This window comes from Ahaetulla prasina, chromosome 3 (genome assembly GCF_028640845.1).
Source record: "Ahaetulla prasina isolate Xishuangbanna chromosome 3, ASM2864084v1, whole genome shotgun sequence".
NCBI classification, from domain to species: domain Eukaryota; kingdom Metazoa; phylum Chordata; class Lepidosauria; order Squamata; family Colubridae; genus Ahaetulla; species Ahaetulla prasina.
This window is the reverse complement of record NC_080541.1, coordinates 51,890,732-51,913,639: the sequence shown is the minus strand read 5'-3', so window position 1 is coordinate 51,913,639 and position 22,908 is coordinate 51,890,732. Positions and strand designations below refer to the sequence as shown.

General features: G+C 36.6%; 1 protein-coding gene across 18 annotated transcripts in view; it reads left to right on the top strand.

Moving 5' to 3' along the window:
* DTNA (dystrobrevin alpha) overlaps window positions 1-22,908 on the top strand; it is a 195,291-nt gene that overhangs the window by 115,372 nt on the left and 57,011 nt on the right. For 16 of the 18 annotated variants that reach the window (XM_058175919.1, XM_058175917.1, XM_058175914.1 and 13 more), the window contains 3 exons: window positions 406-473; window positions 3,980-4,060; window positions 20,285-20,498. In XM_058175919.1, coding sequence (XP_058031902.1) covers window positions 407-473; window positions 3,980-4,060; window positions 20,285-20,498 — 362 coding nt within the window. In that variant the 5' untranslated portion in view covers window position 406. Of the gene's footprint in view, window positions 1-405; window positions 474-3,979; window positions 4,061-16,224; window positions 16,362-20,284; window positions 20,499-22,908 lie in introns of those variants that run through there. The other 2 variants (XM_058175924.1, XM_058175925.1) reach the window with 2 other exon arrangements.

The window sequence follows — 22,908 nt, the reverse complement described above, 5'->3', positions numbered from 1 at the left end:
AAGCTGAGCTATATGTTCTTCCTTTTGTTTCCCAATGGTGAACACATTTCAATATAATTTCGTCTAAAAGTTTCAAAGGGCTTTAAACATTATGATTAGTTGCAAAGTCAGCCCGATATTTAGACTGGCCCCCATTTCCAGACTATATTAACATCCATAATAACACATTTACTTGGTGCCATATATATTTATTTTTTATTGTTTTAATAACTTTAATTGTTTTTATGTTTTATGTTGTCTGCTCTCTAGTCATATGTTGAGATGGGAGGCTATAGAAATCAAATAAATAAATAAATATAGAATATAGAATTGGAAAAACAGTGCACTGGAACTTTTCATATATTTTATGTCCACAGTTTGCAAATGGTTCTGAAGATATGTTTAATTTTATTTTTTTTTGCTTAGAATGATTGAAGATTGTGGGAAAAGAGGCGCTACCATGGCAGAAAGGAGGCAGCTGTTTGCAGAAATGCGTAAGTGCTATGGCATGTTATATTTTGTTCTGTTGTTTTTCCAACAGATGTTAGATATCTTGCAAAAGGCCAACAAGATAGAGTATACCCATGATAAATATTACATGGATTTTTGCCCTGGGCTATAGGCAATTTGTTCTACAAAGTAAGAATTTTCAACACAAAGCAGGAAAAGGAAATTACATTTAATTGACAAAATGCTGCTTTTTTATTATTTCAATGCAGACATAGGGCTAAATATCTCTAGTATTCTTTCTTTGGGAGAAAAGTAATGTGAACAATCAAAGCCATTGTTTCTCACCAACAACCATACTGAAACTCAAATATATTTTCTCACTGTAATTCCATTTCTTCAATGGATGCTGACCCAATTTGTTGGGACTGAATTTTCCCCAATGCTTAGAAACCAAAGTCAAAGGCTGTTCTAATTCTGTATAATCTCATGTGTATCTTGTTCCATGTAATGTATGTTATTTGTTCTGGATTGTTCAATCCCAAGCAACTCACTGATACTTTTCTGGGTTTCTTAAATTACATTTTTAGTTTCTTAATTTTGAATATGTTTAAAAGTTTGCCAGAATATAAATGTTGTTTGGCATTTTATTTTGTGGGTAGAATTGAAACAGTATGATGTTGACATTAATATTAAAACTGTGCAATGCTTCAGGCTGAAAAGCAACAAAAGGTTTTTGAACTATAAGGAATCATACATGTAGCAGCTGTCTGGAGTTCTTAACCTGAATGTGTCTTTTCCCGGAATCGTGTGGTGCCATTGAAGGACATTATGCAATAGCAGAAGAAATGCAAACAAATGCCACACACTCCAAAGGACCATTTTGCCTTCAAATTCAGTGTGCTGGGCACCCTACTTAAGATACTTTAACTTGAAGTTGAGCTGGATCCTTCACAATGCACCTGGTCAGCAAACTAAAGCCATCTAAGCATTTTAGACTTCTGCTCTCATCAGCCACAAGCAAAGTCCAAATAAAATAGTATTATAATACAGTATATAAAACATACCTATATATAGAAAAATCCAAAGCTATGTTACTTGTTTTGTAGATGCACTTCAACTGCATTTTAGGATTTACCAATATGATGGATTGCGCCTTCAAACAAATCTTGAAGCTCTGTATTACTATTACTCAGTCCCATTGTTAACAACCCAATTAATACTTGTGGAATAATAATAATAATAATAATAATGATGATGATGATGATGATGATGATGATGATGATGATGGAAGTCCATCAAAAGATTCAATCCTTTGAAAAATAAATTATTATATTTGACAAGAAATTAAGTAGAACTATGCTAAAACAAAAATTTAAAAGCCCAGAAATATTTTAAAAAGCAAAAGGCAAACTTAGTAATATTCAATAGTTAACATGACATTAAAAAAAGAAAAAAACCTGGGCTTCGCCAAAATGGTTTTTTATGTGTTTGACAACCTGACCAGTGATTAAAGTAAATTCCCAGGATGAAACACTGAATAGTTCAGGACAATTTTTGCCAGCCACAGATTGCACTGAAGCAGTTGGTTGATAAAAGGAACTTGTCTAGAGTATTTTGCAGATGAAAGAGAAAAAATAAGTAAAAGTTTTGTTAGTGGCAATGAAGAGTGAGGGAAAAAACCCTCTGTTTTCCTCCCTCCCAATATGGAAATTAAAATAGAAGACCATCAACATTCCTTCTCTGTGTTCTAGTTATAATACCAAAACAGATTTTTTTTTACTTTAAAGAATATATATTTGCTGTCAGAGTCTTTGATGGATGTCTTGTTTTTATATGTTATCACATTCTAAACTTTGATAATAACCTCATGATCTCCTCGGAGATCTGTGACTTAATATATCTACCATATTGAAAGTATTGACCAATAAAAATCATAAATTTATTCTTGCATTTAGCATTCTAAAATTGTTCGTATTACCATGGAAAGCACATTTTGAGGACTTCCTGCTTTGTAGGGTCACCCCAATAATAGAAATAGAAATTTCTTCAAGTTAGATGATAAACCACCACAACAAAAAAGGTTCAGCCTTCCTAAATTGGAATTACTTTAGGAATGACTTCCTCAACCAGTGTTTTAGACCAAGCCTAATCTTTTCAATAAAATCTTCTTGCTGATGGGCTAACCGATGAAATGCTCTCATTTTGCTAATTACATTTCATTATTTTATCATAACCAAAACATATTTCTTTATATTCTGAAAACAGTAAGCAGTATTTTTGAATCATAAGACTGAAGCTGTTTGATTTTACCTTGGAGCAGGGGTCTCCAACCTTGGAAACTTTAAGACTTATAAGGATTCTGGGAGTTGAAGTCCACAAGTCTTAAAGTTTCTAAGGTTGGAGATCCCTGCCTTGGAGAATTATTTTAGCCTATTTGTAATAAAAAACAGTTTTCTGCTTGCAGAGTAGAGCAGTGGGTCTTTTCCACACACACCCCTGTCTTTTTCTCAGAGTTCCCCAGATTAAGATCACCTCTGCTTCAATGTTACAAATAGACTGGATGAATTAGAACATAGTAAGTGCTCAGGCAGAGTCCTCTTGCAATCTGTATTCTCCAATGAATGTCATAAACAAATTTATCCAAAGACCGTAAGTAGGTCATATCTTGTTTAAAGATAACGTATCAGCTTCAGTCAAGCAAAGATACTGAGTCACACTTGATGCTAACATATACAACTGACTGCTTTTCTAGCTTGGTTTATATAAATCAGGAAAGGGCAATTCACTGTTAACAGCAGAAGCCTTTTTTGATGCCTCCCAAAATATTTACCAAATTCTTTGGGAGAGTGAACCACAAAATTATGACCGTAGGATTTCCTGCTTATACTCGGAAGAGAATTAAAGGAACAGGTGCATTAATTCTCTGTGTCCATTACTGATAAAAATTAACTTTCAAAGTACCTAGAAATAAAAGCTTAGCACTTGGGTAATGGTGTCATATCCCTGTCTTAGCTCATGGTTGCTGAAAAATAATAACTGTTGCCCTTGGTTGCAGAAAGATAATCTTTCCCTGTCATAATCAATACATTAAACTTCCACTGAACTGTTTGTGTGTGTTTATTAAGCTCAGCTTGCCATGCCATGTCCGCCTTCATGCGGACCATGGCAATCAGTCAATCAATCAATCAAATAAAACCCTGTAGGAATTGTCCATGAAATCACTAGGACAAAAGAGCTTTTTATGTGAACTAAACTGTTAATTTTAAGAACTTTTCCTGTATTGGAACTCAGCTGTTTGGTATTTGCTTTATATTGTTTGCCTGTGGTTTGATCGTATCGGGAATCTGGCAATGTATTTATTTAATAAAACTATCTGGCTTTCAATGTGATAAATTGAAACTTCCTCTTTGGTAAAACCTTTTACCCAAAATTAACTGTGTAGGTAATAAAATGCTCTAAAATATCCTAGAGAAAACTTATGTGAATATTGTTGGGTGAGATTTAGGCACAGAACATATATATCTTAGCACTTATACTTCTCCACCATTAGGGGCTCAAGATCTGGATCGTATCCGTTTGTCCACCTACCGAACAGCATGTAAGCTTAGATTTGTGCAGAAAAAATGCAACTGTAAGTATATCGCTGATTAATTTGTATTACCTTCACTAGTCTACTACTGTGAAATTGTGCATGTTATATATCTGTTAGGAATTAATTTTAATAAACATTTAGAAAATGCATATAACAACAGCTAACTCTTCAGAAGAACAAGATAATTCCCAACTCTATATATGCATTGAAACATCTAAACACTACATGTTTGGATGCAGATACTAAGAGCATAGAATTTAAAAACTGCTGAAGTAAAAGTTCTCCTTTCACAATTTTGCTGTTTAATACTATCGTTTGCTTATTTTATTGGGCATTATCTTTTACACCTTGATGTAACTTAACTTTTAAATACCTTCAGTAATATATTATTTTTTGCCTTTAAAAATTTCACTGTTGGAATGGTAAACAAATTAGCATGTTTTACTTATAAAGAATGGATTATATAAGCTATTCCTGGGAATGTGATATACCTTTCAAATGTTTAACACTATACAATTATTTGACAATATCTATTAGCATTTTCTATACTACAGGAATCAAACACTGTAGCATTCAATAGCATTTAAAAGATGGCAGTTTATGTGGGAAGGATTCTTTCTTTGACTCTGCTTCCCAGGTGGATCCCTCATTGTTTACTATTACTTTGTAGAAATTTGAATTCAATGGTTATTTTTCTGCCTGAGCCACTAAATAAGAGATATGCAGCTTTCATAGTTTAGTGGGTATTTAAAAACAGAAGAAATGGAGCCTTTTCTGTTCACGAGAACTAATACATGTAGAATCTGCTTGGTGTCTCTCCATTTGTGTTGGTAGAATGTCATATACTGTATTAGTTTTCACCAAGCATGGGTAATTTGTGTTGCATGCAATCCTTGATTGCAAAAATAATATGGCCTTTAGAACAGCAATGAATTTGCATTTCCCATTGGATGGCTGGTAAAGACAACAGGTTGTTGATTTTCTATAAATTTGGAAACCAGAGTATAATATAAGAAAGAATCATATTGCTTAGAATTGATGGGATGACAAAAATAGAATTAAATTTGTACCCAAGAAGTGCCCACGCATTTAAGCTCTACCCACTTAATCAAATAAATAGTAGAAGTGTACTACTATGACATCCCTTCTCCTTTGTTCTAATGTCTGCCTAAGGACCTTGTCTCCTTCAGTGGCAATATCAAACTTGTTTTAATACATCCCAGTTGTCCTCCAGCATTGCCTTTAATTTCCTTCTTGATCTTTACCATTCCTTTCCTTCTTCTCTTCTACTGTACTAATCATGTCTAATCCTTCTATATGACCCATATTCCTTTGCCATCTCCGATATTGTTTCCACCATCTCGCTTCCTTCTTCCATACGCAGCACAAATAAACAAGTACTGTTCTATATTGATTCAACTGTGGGTCTAACTAGAAGTAGAGTAGGCAACCTGTAATCCTTGGGCATTATATTGCTCTTGGGCCTCTTTTTTATGAGTACCAGAGGCCATTTCAAACACTTTGAAAATTGGTACTATGGTTCAAAGCAGGAATCATATGCATAACTTGGTTCAGTCAGAATCTTGTAAAGATGGAGGCATAGGAAAGCCCATCAACATTGCCTGCATCATGGTGTAAGAGTACATATCTGTGTGAACAGTTCCAAGGAAAGTAATAGTAGATATTACTATTGAGTACTAGTGAGGAAAATCCTCAGGGACGACTGACACCCTGGTCAGCACTTCTTTACCCTCCTACCATTGGGAAGGAGATATCGAAGTATAGTCAGCCGCACAAACAGACTGAAGAACAGTTTTTATCTGTGGGCTGTCAGACTCCGGAATGAAAAATAACATCATAACTACGTAGTACGATGGACTTGCAGGGCTGGCACAACGTGTAACATGTTCACACTGGTGCAATAGGACTGGGTGTTAATATGATTTATTGAGTTAGGGATTTTCTGTCTTCACTGTGAGTTGTTTTGTGTTGTGGGGGTGCACTGAGGGAGCTCAACCAATCTCATTGTACATATGTTGTGCACTTAAAATAAAGGTTTGAATTTGAATTGAATGTGAATTAGATATGTGATTAATAATGAAAATATCATTCCTTACGTTCAGTTTTTTGTAGCTTTGACTTACACTAAATTTTGACTTTCAATTTTCATGATATCCTTGGCTGTAGCCTTCGCTGCACCACTCTCAACTACTTAAAAACCTTTTACTTTCCGGCATGACTCATTCTCAACTTCCACTGCTGCTATTCTCTCCTTGAACATAGGCATTGTGCTATCACATTTTTTTCACACTCATATATGTATCTTCTTCAAAACTCATATTTTTCACAAAGTCTTTATTTTATTTACTTATTTGTTGAGTACGTATTCGATTATATAAGTATAAGTATGAATTGAATACATAAAATGAATACAATTAAAAGGAACATTAGGACAGCAACAGTAGGCACACTGGTGCTCTTATGCACGCCCCTTACAGACCTCTTAGAAATGGGGTGAGGTCAACAGTAGCCAGTCTAAGGTTAACATTTTTGGGGTTTGGGGATGAAACCACAGAGTCAGGTAGTGCATTCCAGGCATTGACCACTCTGTTGCTGAAGTCATATTTTCTATAATCGAGTTTAGTGCGGTTTACCTTAAGTTTGTATCTATTGTGTGCTCGTGTATTGTTGTGGTTGAAGCTGAAGTAGTGATTGACAGGTAGGACATTGTAGCAGATGATTCTATGAGCTATGCTAAGGTCATACCGAAGGTGGCGTAGTTCTAAATTTTCTAAGCCCAACATTTCAAGTCTGGTGGCATAAGGTATTTTATTGCGAGCAGAGGAGTGGAGGACTCTTCTTGTGAAATATTTCTGGAAACGTTCAGTTGTATTATTTTGTCTAATTATCTAATTGTATTAGGCCAACTCTTTAATAAACCAAACATCAATATTTTTGAAGAGCACTTTTCTTCAGGCTTTTAACTTTACCTTTTTCTCCCATCATTCCTCTCCCCTTTCTCTGTTACTTTCTCCCCTTTATATTTTAGTCTGATTCATCTTTAGACTATGAAATATTCTCAGAGAAATAATGTATAAGTTACAGATCAACAGCTATGAACAAATCATCCAATTGCCAATAACAAAGATTTTTATATAAATTTGTACAGGATCTATAAATATAGGTACAACTTACAACAGTTCACTTAGTGGCTGTTCAAAGTTACAACGGCACTGATAAAAGTGACATGACCATTTTTTACACTTAGGACTGTTGCAGCATCTTCATAGTCACATGATCAAAATTCAGATGCTTGGTAACTGACTCATACTTATGCTGATTGTGTTATCCCAGGGTCACGTGATCACTGTTTGCGACCTTCTGACAAGAAAAGTCAATATGGAAGCCAGATTCACTTAACAACTGTGTTACTAAGTTAATAACTGAAGTGATTTGCTTAACAACTGTGGCAAGAAAGGTTTTTAAATGGGGTAAAACTCACTTAGCAAATATCTCATTTAGAAACAGAAATTTTGGGCTCAGTTGTGGTCGTAAGTCGAGGACTACCACTAAAGACTTGATAAATTAAGGATATTTTCTGCAAAATTCAAAATGGACTGTGCATGTTTTTCTGGAAAGGGCAAGAAAGGAAAACAGATGCCACCCACAAAATATAGAAATATTTTATAGAAATAGAATACATGATGAAAATGGTGAGCAGTCCCAAGTTAAATCTTCAGATAATATAACATGAATTTTGGGTCTGATTTCAGAATAATGGGCATTCACAATATGTTTTTAAAAATTGGAATTCTAAAACTACTGTTCAGTTTTCAGTCTAAAATGTTTTATAGGCTCAGCGTGCAGGGTTTTGGTTTTTTTTTGCTTTTATTTTTAATCATTTATTCTAAAAAGTGTTTAGTAAACCAAAATCTTCCATTTTTTTACGCTGGTCTCTAACCGTTGAGACAGAGTATAGCTACATACCATAATTAAAATTAGTCAAGAAAGTATTATTATACAGCTGGAGATCTACCGCCAAACTTACTGAATTTTACTCAGTTTGATATGAGAACAAACAATTGATGGTCAGAAACTTTAAATACAAGATCAAGCTGATTATTCTTTAATTTAAAGCAGCCAAATCAAGAGTTCATATCCTTGATGGTGTTTAATTTGGAATCTTGGAGTTAACTGTGTTCCTTTACTCTTCACAATTCTAAGAAAAGGGGTGTTGTTGTTTTTGTTTTACCTCTAGAACAATATCATGAATTTCATGGGAAATAGAACAGTGTTTTACTGACTATGAAGGAAACCTGTTTACCTCCATGCCTGTCTTCTTTGCCTTCCTCATTATATTTGTGGTTAGTCACACTGACAGGCATGGGAATCGACACACATCGTAAAGTAGCCACGATTGAAAAACACATTGATCTAATGTTTTCTTTGATTTCTGGAAAACATTTGCCATTCATTTTCAGAACCTCTAAGAGCAAACTAGATTGCAAAAAAACCCCTCATCTATGTGTATTCCTACTCAATCTAGTTCCTGCTATGCTCCTGTAGATTGTAAATACATAACTGTCAGCATGCATGTGATGTTTTAAATTCCTTCTCATTTCACTGTTTCTAATCTATATTAATACTGTAATTATTTATAAGATATTTTTGTGTTAATTTAAATGGTTCCTGTTTCTGTAGCTGGCTGGTATCATTCATCCTGAATATTTGAAGATGGCAGCATTTAATTTTGCTGAGGTGTTAATATAGCCCTAAGACCTGATTTTAGTATTATTCAGTGCATAAAATAGAAGCAGATAAAACATGTCTTACTTGAAGGAATTTAGCTACAGATCTAAAGGATGTGGTACTATTTGAATTTTAAAAGCTCTGGTAACCCAGACCTAACGATGTTTACTTTACTTTAATTAATTTAATTTAATTTAATTAAAGTAAACGGTGTTTACTTTTTACTTTTAAAAAGTCTTACTTCCACCTAAAAAGGAAGAAAGAAGTATTATAGCTATTCTTCATATCTTTCTTTTTAAAAGCATTGGTACTTAGATTTAAAGAAGATGTAAGAAGACCTCAGATATCCCATCAGAACAAATCCTCTATACTGGTAGAAACACAGCTGATTGTTTGGTCTCATTGGAATAGGGCAGTGATGGCCAACCTTTTAGGCATAGAGTGCCCAATCTGGAACGTGCATGCGTGCGCATGCCAGACCCAACAACCAGCTGGCTGGCGTGCATGCACATCTCAAAAACCCAACGACCAGCTGGCTGAGCTGGGGTGATGGCATGCATGCCCACAGAGAGGGCTCTGCGTGCCACCTCTGGTTCGCCATCACAGGAATAGGGTTTTTGATTAAACTGGTTTCCCTTTCAGAGCAGATTTCCCTCCTGTTTACCTTAAAGACTCACAGCCAGGAATATCTGCTGTACAGATGTATTTCTTTGGCTGAATATCCCCTTTTTTGTTTCTACTTGTGAAAGTTTACCTTTTTGTTGTACCACTGTTTGAATCCCCTTTTTTACCTGCTTGAAAACATGATCTGCAGCAAGCTCTGGTCTTTATGCCTTCTTCCAGCTGGCTTCTCTGACTTTCTTGTTGTTACTTGCGAAGTCGTGTCTGACCCATCGCGACCCCATGGACAACATTCCTCCAGGCCTTCCTGTCCTCTACCATCCTCTGGAGTCCATTTAAACTCATGCCTACTGCTTCAGTGACTCCATCCAGCCACCTCGTTTTACTTTCTACTCTCTACTTTTTACTTTCTACTGAAATGCTATTCCTTCCAGTGCCCCTTCAGTCAACAATCAATTATTCTCCAACAACTAAATTAGGCTTCTAGAACTGAGTTGGAAAAATCTAGCAAAGCTCTTTACTCTTATCTAGGAACCTGAGATCTGGTAGCTCTAATTAATTAACCTTTTATTTTATCTTAGAGCAGCCACAGGCAATTATTTCAAATTTATTAACTGAACAGTTCTGTTTGAATTTTCCAGCCACAAATCACATTTGCTCATCAGTTCCAGTTGCATTAGGTCAGCTAGGCAAAGATAGGTTGCCTCACTAGTTATTTTCAAGATGTAGTCATAAAGCCTCCTTCCTTTAGCAACTATAATAAAGGTAACCCAATGCAAAATAGTAGAGTCAACCTTTATGACTATATTATAATTTCATTTCAAATTATCTATAGGAACATTTACAGAGATGTAAATAAACAGATAACAGATACAACTTTTCAAAGAATTGAACTTGCAATATAGAAACAGGCATTAAGCAGATTATTACAAAAGTAGGAATAAAAGATTCTTGGTAAGGAAGATTATTTGCATCATATAATTCAATATGCAGCACAAATTCATTTTAATGTATGCCAATTAGTACACATTCAAAGTGACAATAAAGTTATCCTATCTTATCCTATCCTATCCTATCCTATCCTATCCTATCCTATCCTATCCTATCCCATCCCATCCCATCCCATCCCATCCCATCCCATCCCATCACATCCCATTCCATTTGATATAGATTGGCTAGATTTACTAAGAGAGTCACTTTAGTGCTTAAGGTGTTAGATTAAGAGCAGAGAAACATGAATTCTAGTTCTACCTTGGCCACAAAAATCAGATTAGTGAGTTTGGGCCACTCTCACTTTCTTTTAACCTAGTAATAAAGCAATAACAAACCATTTCTGAAAAAGCTGTCAATGTGTTAATTGCACATATTCGTTCCTGCAATGAGAGAGAGAAAATTATGGTGATGTGTTGTTGATAATGCCCTGTATTGCTTCTACAAATCATGTAATACCTTACAATGTATTTTTGTATTAAGAGAGACATATAATCATAGAGCTGGAAAAGCCATTTACTCATTGAATCCAACCCCAGCTTAGTGCACGAGTCTCAAGTTAAAACATCCCATACATAAAGCAATTTTAAGATCTGTGTGAAGCCACCCAATAAAAGATATAATGTTATTAGTTAGATATATTGAGAACTTCTGTTACGGTTAGGATTTTTTAAAAATGGTTTAATATTCTGTAGGAATCGCTCTTGTTAAATCTGTTCCATATTATGCAATCTAGAATGAGGTGATTCGTGGTCTCCTGCATGTCATCCAGTGGTGGGATTCAGCCAGTTCGCACCACTTCGGGAGAACCGGTTGTTAACTTTCTGAGCAGTTTGACAAACTGGTTGTTTTAAGAAAACATTAGGGCAGAGAACCGGTTGTTAAATTACTTGAATCCAATCACTGATGTCATCATATCCAACCTTTCAGTCTCTCTTCAAGGAATATCCAGCTTCTTCAGTGTCTCTTCATAGACTTTGATTTCTGGTCCCTGATTTATCTTCATATCCTTTTTCTGAACCTGTCCCCAACAACTTTGAATCCTTAAAGATTGGTGCCCAGAACTGAACATAGTATTCAAGAAAGGCTCCAAAGTCCCTTCTGTTATTCTGTTAAACATGGATAAAAAATCTTGGGAAGCCAGGGAAAGGTTCAGATGCCAATTAACAACCTTTGCTTAGGGATAGCACATAACTAGGGAGCAACAAGAAACAAAAATTCCATTCTATTGTTGGTTTAAATGAAAAGTTACTTTCCCCCCCACTCCCAGAACCTAATACAAGAAACTTGTCACTGGAGGCATCTACAGCAAGGAGAAGGGAGGGGAAAAAAAGATGAGCACCATGACCATTCAATCAAAGCTATGCCCTATTTTGTGTGCAACTCATGGCAAAAAGGGCACAAGACTTCAACTGTATCATGTTTTCCCGAAAATAAGACCCTGTCTTATATTTTTTTGAATCCTAAAATAAGTGCTTGGCCTTATTGCCATGCACTCAAAAGCCTAGGCTTATTATCAGAGGATGTCTTATTTTGGGGGAAACAGGGTATAATCTTTGATGCCATATTAATTTTATTGAAACTCTGCAGATGCCCTTGGACATCTTTTGCATATATGATCCTGGTAATGCGTTGGTTCCGTCCCAGGCGCCTGATGGACCCTGAGAGGTTCCGGACGGAGCTTGGGATCTTGCCCACGGCACGACTGAAGAACGAGTTGCGGCCTGGGAGCGGGCCGCGGCTGGGGCTTTGGACCGTGTCGTGCCTTTGCGGCCTCTGACCCGGTGTAGATCTCACTTGGCTCCTTGGTTCTCTGAGGAGCTGAGGGAGATGAAACGCCGGAGAAGACGCCTAGAGAGTACCTGGAGGTCTACTGTTCCGAGGCTGATTGGACACTAGTGAGATCTTTTACTAAGACCTACCTAGTGGCAATGAGGGAGGCGAAACGTTCTTACGTTTCCACCCTCATTGCATCGGCAGATAACCGCCCGGCCGCCCTGTTCCGGGTGACTCGCTCCCTCCTTCATCTGGAGGGGCGGGATGACCCCCTACAGGGACGTGCTGAGGAGTTTAACGGTTATCTATACGATAAAATCATTCAGCTTTGGGATAGTTTAGACCAAAATTGCGATGATCCAAGTGGGATGCCAGAGGCACGTCTTGTTGAGGTTGTTTGGGATGAGTTTGAGACTGTGGCTCCCGAGGACGTGGACAGGTTACTGGGGAGGCTACATGCACATGTTTACTGGACCCGTGTCCTTCCTGGCTGGTGCTGGCTACTCAGGAAGTGACATGAGGCTGGCTCCAGGGAATTATAAATGCTTCTTTGATGGAAGGGGTTTTCCCCGCTGCTTTGAAAGAGGCGGTGGTGAGACCCCTCCTCAAGAAGCCTTCCCTGGACCCAGCTATTTTGGGAAATTACCGTCCAGTCTCCAACCTTCGCTTTGTGGCGAAGGTTGTAGAGAGTGTGGTTGCATGGCAGCTTCCCCGGTACCTGGATGAAGCCGTCTATCTAGACCCGTTCCAGTCCGCCCGGTCCGTCACAGCACGGAGACAGCTTTGGTCGCGTTGGTGGATGACCTCTGGAGGGCCAGGATAGGGGTTGTTCCTCTGCCCTGGTCCTATTAGATCTCTCAGCGCTTGATACCATCGACCATGGTATCCTGCTGCACCGTTGGAGGGGTTGGGAGTGGAGGCACCGCTTATCGGTGGTTCTCCTCCTATCTCTCCGACCGGTCGCAGACGGTGTTGACAGGGGGCAGAGGTCGACCGCGAGACACCTTACTTGTGGGTGCCTCAGGGTCGATTCTCTCGCCTCCTGTTCAACATCTACATGAAGCCGCTGGGTGAGGTCATCAGTGGTTTCGGGTGAGTTATCATCTGTACGCTGATGATACTCAGCTGTATTTTTCCACCCCGGACCACCCCAACGGTTGTCAAGTGCTGTCCCGTGTCTGGAAGCCGTACGGGTCTGGATGGGGAGAAACAGACTCAAGCTCAATCCTCCAAGACGGAGTGGCTGTGGATGCCGGCACCGCACAGTCAGCTGCAGCCGCAGCTGGCTGTGGGGCGAGTTATTGGCCCCAACGGAGAGGGTGCGCAACTTGGGTGTCCTCTTGGATGGGCGACTGTCGCTTGACGATCATTTGGCGGCCGTCTCCAAGAGGGCCTTCCACCAGCACGCTTGGTGCGCCAGTTGCGCCTTTCTTGACCGGGATGCCTTATGCACGGTCACTCATGCCCTTGTCACTTCCCGCTTGGACTATTGCAATGCTCTCTACATGGGGCTGCCTTGAAGTGCACCCGGAGGCTGCAGTTAGTCCAGAATGCAGCTGCGGGTAATAGTGGAGCAACTCGTTGCTCCCATGTAACACCAATCCTGCGTAGTTTGCACTGGCTTCCTGTGGTCTTTCGGGTGCGCTTCAAGATTCTGGTTACCACCTTTAAAGCGCTCCATGGCTTAGGACCCGGGTACTTACGGGACCGCCTGCTGTTACCTTTTGCCTCCCACCGACCCATACGCTCACACAGAGAGGGCCTTCTCAGGGTGCCGTCCGCCAAGCAATGTCGGCTGGCGGCCCCCAGGGGAAGGGCCTTCTCCGTTGGAGCTCCTACGCTTTGGAATGAACTTCCCCCTGGTTTACGTCAAGTGCCTGATCTTCGGACTTTTCGCCGTGAGCTGAAAACGCACCTATTTATTCAAGCGGGACTGGATTGAAATTTTATTGGGGTTATTTATATTTTAAGATTTTAAATTGTTTTAATTACTTCGGCCACATTATAATATGTTTTTTTAATTTCTTTTAATGTTTATATAGTATTTTTACTTGGCTGTACACCGCCCTGAGTCCTTCGGGAGAAGGGCAGTATAAAAATCGAAATAAATAAATAAAATAATCTTTATAGTCCTGTGGAGTAGTCCAGTTTAATGTTACAAATGTGGGATTAAGGATAACAAGAGCATAAATTGCTTCACACAACAAGGGTGAATTTATTTTTAACTGATTCCCCCCCCTCACATGTAAATAGGATAAATAAGATACATGCATGCCTTATCCACACTTCTCAATGATTTTTTTTTCTTCTTTTAGCTCATACTGTAATTTGTAAGTCAGAGGAGTAAAAAAATGGTATCACTAGCTGTGTAACCAAATCTTTGCACTGTTTACTCAGATACATGGATATAAATTATTTTAAGGAAACAGCAGAAATCTTTATTTGTGTTAATCTGTTAGAAAGCTAATATGGTTAATGTATAAGAACTCAAATACATGCTGTTTTCTAAAATATGCTTACTGCCACCTAGTGGTTAGTAACTGGTATTTCTCCATTAGAATCTGTATTACCTCATCTTCAGGAAGTGATATAAAATTTATTATCTATGATTCAGAGCTCCCCTTTTCATATGAAATGTCAAGCTGTTTCTACTCAATGATAGCTTTAACTATCACTATTTCCTTAGCAAGCATAACTATTCTATTCATTTGATAGAGACGGTGTATTCAGTTTCTTTATACTGCATTCTTTATATCTGTTTAGCTTTGATGTAAAACTGGTTTGCAACTTCCTGGTTACTCCTAATTCTATTGTCCCTTTTGGCTACCCATTTTGGGTATCCAAAATTCCATGTTGATATTGGCAATCTTCTTTCTGTTATAAGGAAACCACTTTTTTAACCAGGGTATCTTCGGTATAGGAAACAATAATAGATGCTCACAGACAGACAGACACCATTGAAAAGGTACTCTTCAGTTATATTCCCTAAAAGAAGTAGTCCCTTGGCCTGAATTATGAGGATAAATTAGGTTGCTATATTACAAAAGTTAAACAAATCTCAGTCGAGTGGGTAACAGAGGGAAAATTGCCTTAGTTATTTGAAGGAAAAAAAAGAAATTGTTATCTTATTAATTAATAAATTGGCACATTAATAATTTCCAGTGACTGGTACAAAAATAATACTGATTTAGCTCCTCTGCTTTTCCCTGTCATGCTAAAATACTTTTAATTTTTATACTACTTCTACAGCTTCTTATGGACAGGCAGATTTGAAGATATTTTAAATAGCCATCTATTGGTTATCTAGTACTTTTCTGTGTACTTGCTTTATTGTTTTGTCCTTGAAGATTTTGCTGCAGTATAATAGATATATAAAATATGATTACAGCTATATATCATTTGTAGATGCATCCACAGTTTTTATTTAGCACACAGCCAATATTCTGGTATTCTTATCTCACTTACCTTCCTATATATTTCTTCACTTTAATATATAAGCAAAGAAAAAAGGTTTCAAAAAATAAAACCAAAAACAGATAAAGCAGAAAGGACATTAAAAAAAAGTCAAACAGATGCACACATATACAAAATAGCTCAGTTTTTAAACACAACATTAAACATGATCGCAGTAAAGATTTGATTGACTGAACATTAGACATTGACCACACAGAATAATATTGATCAGTGTTTCTATAGCATTAAAAAAAAGTCAGTTCACAGGCAGAAAGTAAATATATATCACCAGTCCAAGATCATAAATCTGGCATGGCACTGTCTTTCCATCATAAAATAATATTTCTTTGCTACAGCTGATGCTCAATAAATTTACTGTTCTTCAAAAAATGATTAATTCCAAATGTTTGGCATATTTCAAACTGTGTCAAAAGTACTGTCAGCATCAAAGTAATAGCTTTAAACCATATTATTTTTCCTAAAACCAATTTAACAAACTTAAAACAAAATAAGGCAATAGTGGGCCAAGATGTATTACAAGTATATCCTTATGCCTTTATAGAGAGCTTAAGTCAGTTGGCAATTAAATTATTTTCCCCTCTATTTTTTACTAGTCAAAAAAGGACAAGAAGAATGGCTTTGCTCTGGATTCAGCCACTATTGCAAAGCCAAATCTCATTGGTTATGTGGCATCTCAAAACCAAACTGAACTGAAACCTTCCTGTCCCTATATGTACTTTATGAGTGCAAAGTGAGTTTCCTGTGAATTTCCGTAGATGTGGATTATTCAGCCTGGTGTCCCTGTTGGCAGTCCAACAGTTGAGCAATGTGTCAACTTACCGAAATCTAGTGTTGTCAGTCATACTGTTTCATCTTCCATTAGGCAAGCAGAAGTCCAGCAAAACTGGAGAACACAAATAGTGGGAAAGACTGATTTCTAAATGGGGAATGTGTAAGATTCTACTTAATAGCCGGTCAGCAACACCACATAATTAACAATTAAAAGCCATATACAACCAGGCACCATATAACTGCTACACATAGAACAGCCAAGTTCACACATTCTGGAGTTTGAGAAGTTCCCTGAGGATGGACTGTAGCACAGGTTACAAGCTTAGAATTAATTAATTAATAATAATAATAATAATAATAATAATAATAATAATAATAATAATAATAATAATAATAATAAATAAAATTACAAGCTTAGAAGAACAAACCTCTGGTCCCAGTGATCAACTCATATTGGATCCTGAGACATGTATATTTGCTTTCATTTCCAAGACTAAAATAAATTTAATAAATAGCAAAATTCAAAAGATGCTCATTTTTTCCTACATCTCAAAAATACACAGAGGGAAGAGAGAATAGAGAATGAAAATAAGAAGTTCGATGTGTTGCATCAACACATGGCTGCATCAAAATGTATCCAAGTATAATGTAATATTATTACTACCATTTTCCCCAAAAATAATGTTATATTTTTTTAAACCCCGAAATAAGTGTGTGGCCATATTTTTGGGGAGGTCTTATTATTTTGGGGTGCGTGGAGCAAGATGGGACTCCTGTTGCCGTCTTACCTGATTTCCAGCTCTGCGTTTATATATTTTCAGGGAGGTCTTATTTTCAGGGAGAGGTTTATTTTAGCACATGCGCTCAAAAGCCCGATTGTGCTTATTATCAGGGGATGTCTTCTTTTCAGGGAAACAGGGTAGCTATTGATGCAATTACACAGTCTCTGTATCTCTATTGCAATTTGGCCAAATGTGCCTTTGAAGAAATAAAATTAAATCTAAGAACAACCATGACATTGTATAAATATATTAATTGTTGTTATTAAATTCATTTAATCATATTTTAGCCAGTCTTTCTGACTATATGAGGAAGAGCTGAAACCAGGCTATCTTTTTTTAAAAAAATAGTAATTTGGTCCTGACAGGGTTTTATAGCGGTTTTAGCTGTCAAACAATAACCAAGTTTTATTTGGAAAATCTTTCAAATAGTGATCTGCTTGTGTTCTCCCAAGGCCTGGTACCAGTGGTGGGATTCAGCCAGTTCGCACCACTTCGGGAGAACCGGTTGTTAACTTTCTGAGCAGTTTGGTGAGCTGATTATTGGAAGAAATCATCAGGGTAGAGAACTGGTTGTTAAATTACTTGGATCCCATCACTGCCTGGTACCCTAAATATATTGTGGAAGAAGCTATTTTTGCTAAATGTCCAATCAAAATCTTGGTTCCATGCAACTTCTAGAAATAAGTTAGCTCTCATATAGTACAGTCCTAATTTCATTCTACAGAGTCAATAAAATGTGTTTATTCCTTGATATTATGTAAATTAGTCTATCATTTGTAACTCAATAATAATAATAATAATACTCTGATCTGCATTTATTTTGATTTCAGATATATAGAAAACACTCGTCTAATAGCTTGCAATACTGACTGTAACAGCATATCTGTTGCAAAAGCAGATTTCCTCTATCATAAAAAAATATTGAATTGATTCTATTAATGACTGTCATTTTTGCTTTAGCCATATCTTCATGATTATATCAGAACACTTTGAAAATATTACTATTATTCAAAATATTACTTGCTCTTTTCTTTTGAACATCTGCTTTCTCTCCTATCTTAAGTTCCATAACATCACTGAAAGTTTTTATTTTAATTTAAGTTAGGTATATGTATCAGGTAGCAGCAATATAGGGAGATGCTGGAGATGGATGATCATTTTAATGATAACTGCAAATGCATCATTTCATACTGCATACAAGAAGACAATCTTAACTCACACATTTTATAAAAAAAGCCATATGGATAGACAAGATAAAGTGATTGTCAATATAGTACAAGATTATGACTTCCTTTGCTTGGATGGTATTCAATATGCCACTGAAGCAGTACTGAGGATCTCTTGGAATACTAATGCCATTTATAACATGGTTGGATTAAAACAATCAGGACATCCGCTAATGTTGCCATACAGGAAAAGAAAATCTGAAGCTGCAAAGATAGGATCACAGTGACAATATGAAACATGAGAAAGCTCAATATAGTGAAAGGTGAACTGAATTAACTATAAAAGGATATCTTAGGCATTAGAGAATTCAACTGGTCTAGAATTGGACTCTCATTCATGCTATTCATGATGTGAAAAATAAAAAAGAAATGGCATTGCTTTCCTAGTTAGGAAGGTTGCAGCAAAGATAATACTTATGTACAATACAGTCAACAATTGAATAATAACAATTAGATTTCATAGAGAGGAATTTAGTATGATGATTGTCCAAAGATATGCGTAATAATTGATACAGAAGAAAAGGAGTGTTATAGTTGTTAAAAGAACATGCAAGCAAGATATGCTACTTGTGATTTGAGAATGAAATTCCAAAATGTGAAATTGTAAGAAGGAAAATATAATTAGGCTATATGGCCCATGGAACAGAAATGAAGTAAGAGAGCATTTCTCTATCAATTTCTGCCAATTCAATTCATTACTAACCCAAATTAAAAACAACCAAAATGATGCTTGTATATGTAGACATCATCCAGTGGAATATCAAAAAAATTGATAAAGATGGCATCAATAAACCATGAAATGCTGTCTTTAGTAGCTCCTGTAAATCATAAAAAAGATGGAGCAAGCCTTAATTCTATTTGATGCCAGGACTGCAACTGAAAAATTGTGTCTCCTTGTCTCCATCTGCCACAGTTCCTTTCTGTGGTAATTGGAGATTTCGTCAGCAAGGCTTCAATTCTTGGTGATGAGAAGACAATTGGATTGTTTTAGGTCCTCCTGAATTTTCATTGCTTTCACATTTTAAATAAATACTTAATGGCTTCAATAAATAGGGTGGAATCATCTGAAGGTTTCTAGTGGCTGATAGTAATCTGCTTATTTAACTCTCATATGGAAAAATTTCACACATGATGGTAGTCACAATACGATGTCCTGGAAGCAAAAAAATAATAGGAGGAGCCAAGGTAAAACTGAAAATTCATTTCATTTACATTTAATTAAAAGTAAAAATAATATAATTGCTTCCTAATCACAAATTTAAAAGAGCTCTACTATGTACAGTTATTATGGACTTCAGGCTAATGTTTATAAAACTGGTATTTATGTTACACTGAATCTGAATATCTCTCAGTGGGATATGTCTAAGAACTGAGTTAAACATTATACAGATAATAAACAATGCAAAAAACAGTCTTGAACTAAGGGTACCTACGAGAGAAATCAGAAAATCCAAAAAAAAAGGATAGGGCACTCAATCCATCATAAAATAGTATGCCCAAGAGAACTTCATTAGATCAGAAGTATTTAGGCAGAAGGAATAGCCAAGAGATAATCAGGAGCAAAAGAATCTGTATAATCTGAGTTTCCAACTGCAGAGGAACGAGACAGAAGCACAAGAACCAAAGGACTCCCATCTCAGTGTAGTTCCAAATCACTATATAACTCAGATTTCTGAAGTTTACATATTTATATCAAAATAAATCTTATAGTTCTTGAGCTATCAATTACATTTTTGGATGAAGGAGCTATGTAAAGACTAGCATTTTTTATGGTTTTCTGTGAATACATGAATATTATTTAAAAATTCTATATCATGATTTTTTTCCCCAATACTTAAACAATACTTAACTATTGTTTTTGAATTTATACATAGTGCACCTAGTAGACATTTGGAATGTTATAGAAGCATTGCGGGAAAACTCTTTGAATAACTTGGACCCAACTATAGAGCTGAATGTGGCTCGACTCGAAGCTGTGCTGTCCACTATTTTTTATCAACTCAACAAACGTATGCCAACAACCCACCAGATTAACGTCGAGCAATCCATCAGTTTACTGCTCAACTTTTTGCTGGCAGCTTTTGATCCGTAAGTTCCTGTAATAATAATAATGAATACTTGTTTTTAATACTTGTAGGAAAGCATTAGCTCTTGAGCAAAGTACTGGTTTCAAAAAAAAAAAGATGAGCTTATACAGAACTGAAAATTATGCATTTCTACATTACCTTCAATCTCATTTTCTTCAAAGAATTGGCAAATACACATTCAGGAGTCAGTTGGAAAGACTTCTGTCTGGCAGTGAATTGACAAAGAAAATAATGGACTGGGGAATTATTTATCAAGTCCATTATTTATCAAATCCTGATTTCACAATGCGCCCCCCCCCACATACACACACACTATAATAGTTTTACTACAAGACTCATGGGAATATATACGTAATGTTTATTTTGACCTGAAACTGATACATCAGAATAGGAAACTTCCATTTTCTTTGGATAACGTCATATAAACATCTGCAGTAATAATTATTTTGTGGTTATAACATGAACTAGTGGCTTATTATTTGAATTGAATGCTTTTTGTTGCATGCCTTTGCAACTGTGAATAATTTTACTTTCTTCCCAGCTGGTACAGTGAATTGTGCAAAAATAAATGAAAAAAAGCAATGGAATTCATGCTATTTACTATTTCCTTACAATGCAAAGTTCCAGTTTTTTAAAAAATGTTAATGGCATTTCCTTAATATCATCCCATAGATGAATGGTATGTGTGAATATGCAAATTATGGTAACTGAACATAGGATCCATCAGTATGCTGCTGTCATTCTTAAAAGCATCTGAATAGCCTGGAATTACACACTGGACTGACTGGCATCTGCTCTTTTCTGTGCGAGTTGCAAATTATCTATCACTGTATTACTGCTTTAACTGCATTTTATTTTGAAAATGTACTGGTTGGAAGTCAACACAATTAAAGAACATTCTGATGAGTTTATTTATCTTCCCATTTGCCTATCACCCTCTTGTGTCCTCTCCAATGTGCATTTGATGGACCTTTCGTTTGGTACTGTGTACTTTCCTGAGCCAGATCAACTAGTACAGTTTAGTCACCATGGAAACAGCTGAGTTGGTGGGAAAGCAACTGTTCCACATGAAAAAGCAGCAGAGGCACTGTATGTTTGCATCCAAACATCTCCCTTCCCCTCCCCAAGGAGAAATTGTCAGTAGGCTGCAGAAATATGGCCTTCAGGATTTTTGAAAGGCTGTACAGTAAGGGAGCAAGGTCTTTTTAATATACGCAGACCCTGAATTTTTGATTCTAACCAGAACAGGAAGGCAATTAATTGCAAATGCTTGGACACGTACTTTGTTGCTCACTGCCAAGTCACTCTCACAAAATCATAGCTATGAAAATGAGGTTATTATGATATAGATTTTGCTATTGTTCAATAAATCAAGAAAGATGTGAAACAGTGTTTTTTTTAAATAAAGAAGAATACTGAAGTTAAGTATGTAGAATATTGAAGTTAAATATGTAGCTCAGTGAATGGTACATAGGTTTTTCTTAGATGAGTAACTGACTCAGAATGTAAGAGTGTTTCCAGTTTGCTCAGGAATAGCAGTTCATTTAATTGTGTAAATTGCAGTTCTGAAGTGTCCAGACAGAAGACTTGGAATTTGTAACAGCTTTCATTAAGGAATTAAAGATAAGGCAAAGGAGCAAATCAATTGTAACAATGCCGTCCTAACGTTTTTTTTCATCTAACAATGTTTATAGCAGCATATGGCCCAAGCATACATGAGCATATCTACATCTCTGCACATATAAACACTTTCACGCTGAAAGCAGACAGTCACCAATTAAATAGATTTTTTTTTATTTGCATTTATATCCTGCCCTTCTCCAAAGACTCAGGGCGGCTTACACTATGTTAGCAATAGTCTTCATCCTATTTGTATATTTATATACAAAGTCAACTTATTGCCCCCAACAATCTGGGTCCTCATTTTACCTCCCTTATAAAGGATGGAAGGCTGAGTCAACCTTGGACCTGGTGGGACTAGAACCTGCAGTAATTGCAAGCAGCTGTGTTAATAACAGACTGCATTAGTCTGTTGAGCCACAAGAGGCCCAATTTGAGGGGAGGGACTTTGAATCACTGCATAACTCATCCTTTCCTGATACCAAATTGTATTTAATCTCAAGTAAGTGTTGTAAAATAAAATATTTCATCCCTGGAAATCAAAGTTCTAGAGGATTATAGAGGATTTAAACATTTCCATAATTCATCCCTCCACGAAACACTTACGCTTCTCTTTAGTATCTGATCTCTGCATAAAACAATGATCAGCATGCTGGAATTAGAGATACTCATGTCCACCTTGAGAAATTTATAGATGAATTTGCTGCTGAAGCAGAGTCCTCTCCTTTTATAAATCTTTTCCTTGTAAAACAAATGTCTCATCTCAAAAATATCCAAGTAAGTTTACATGA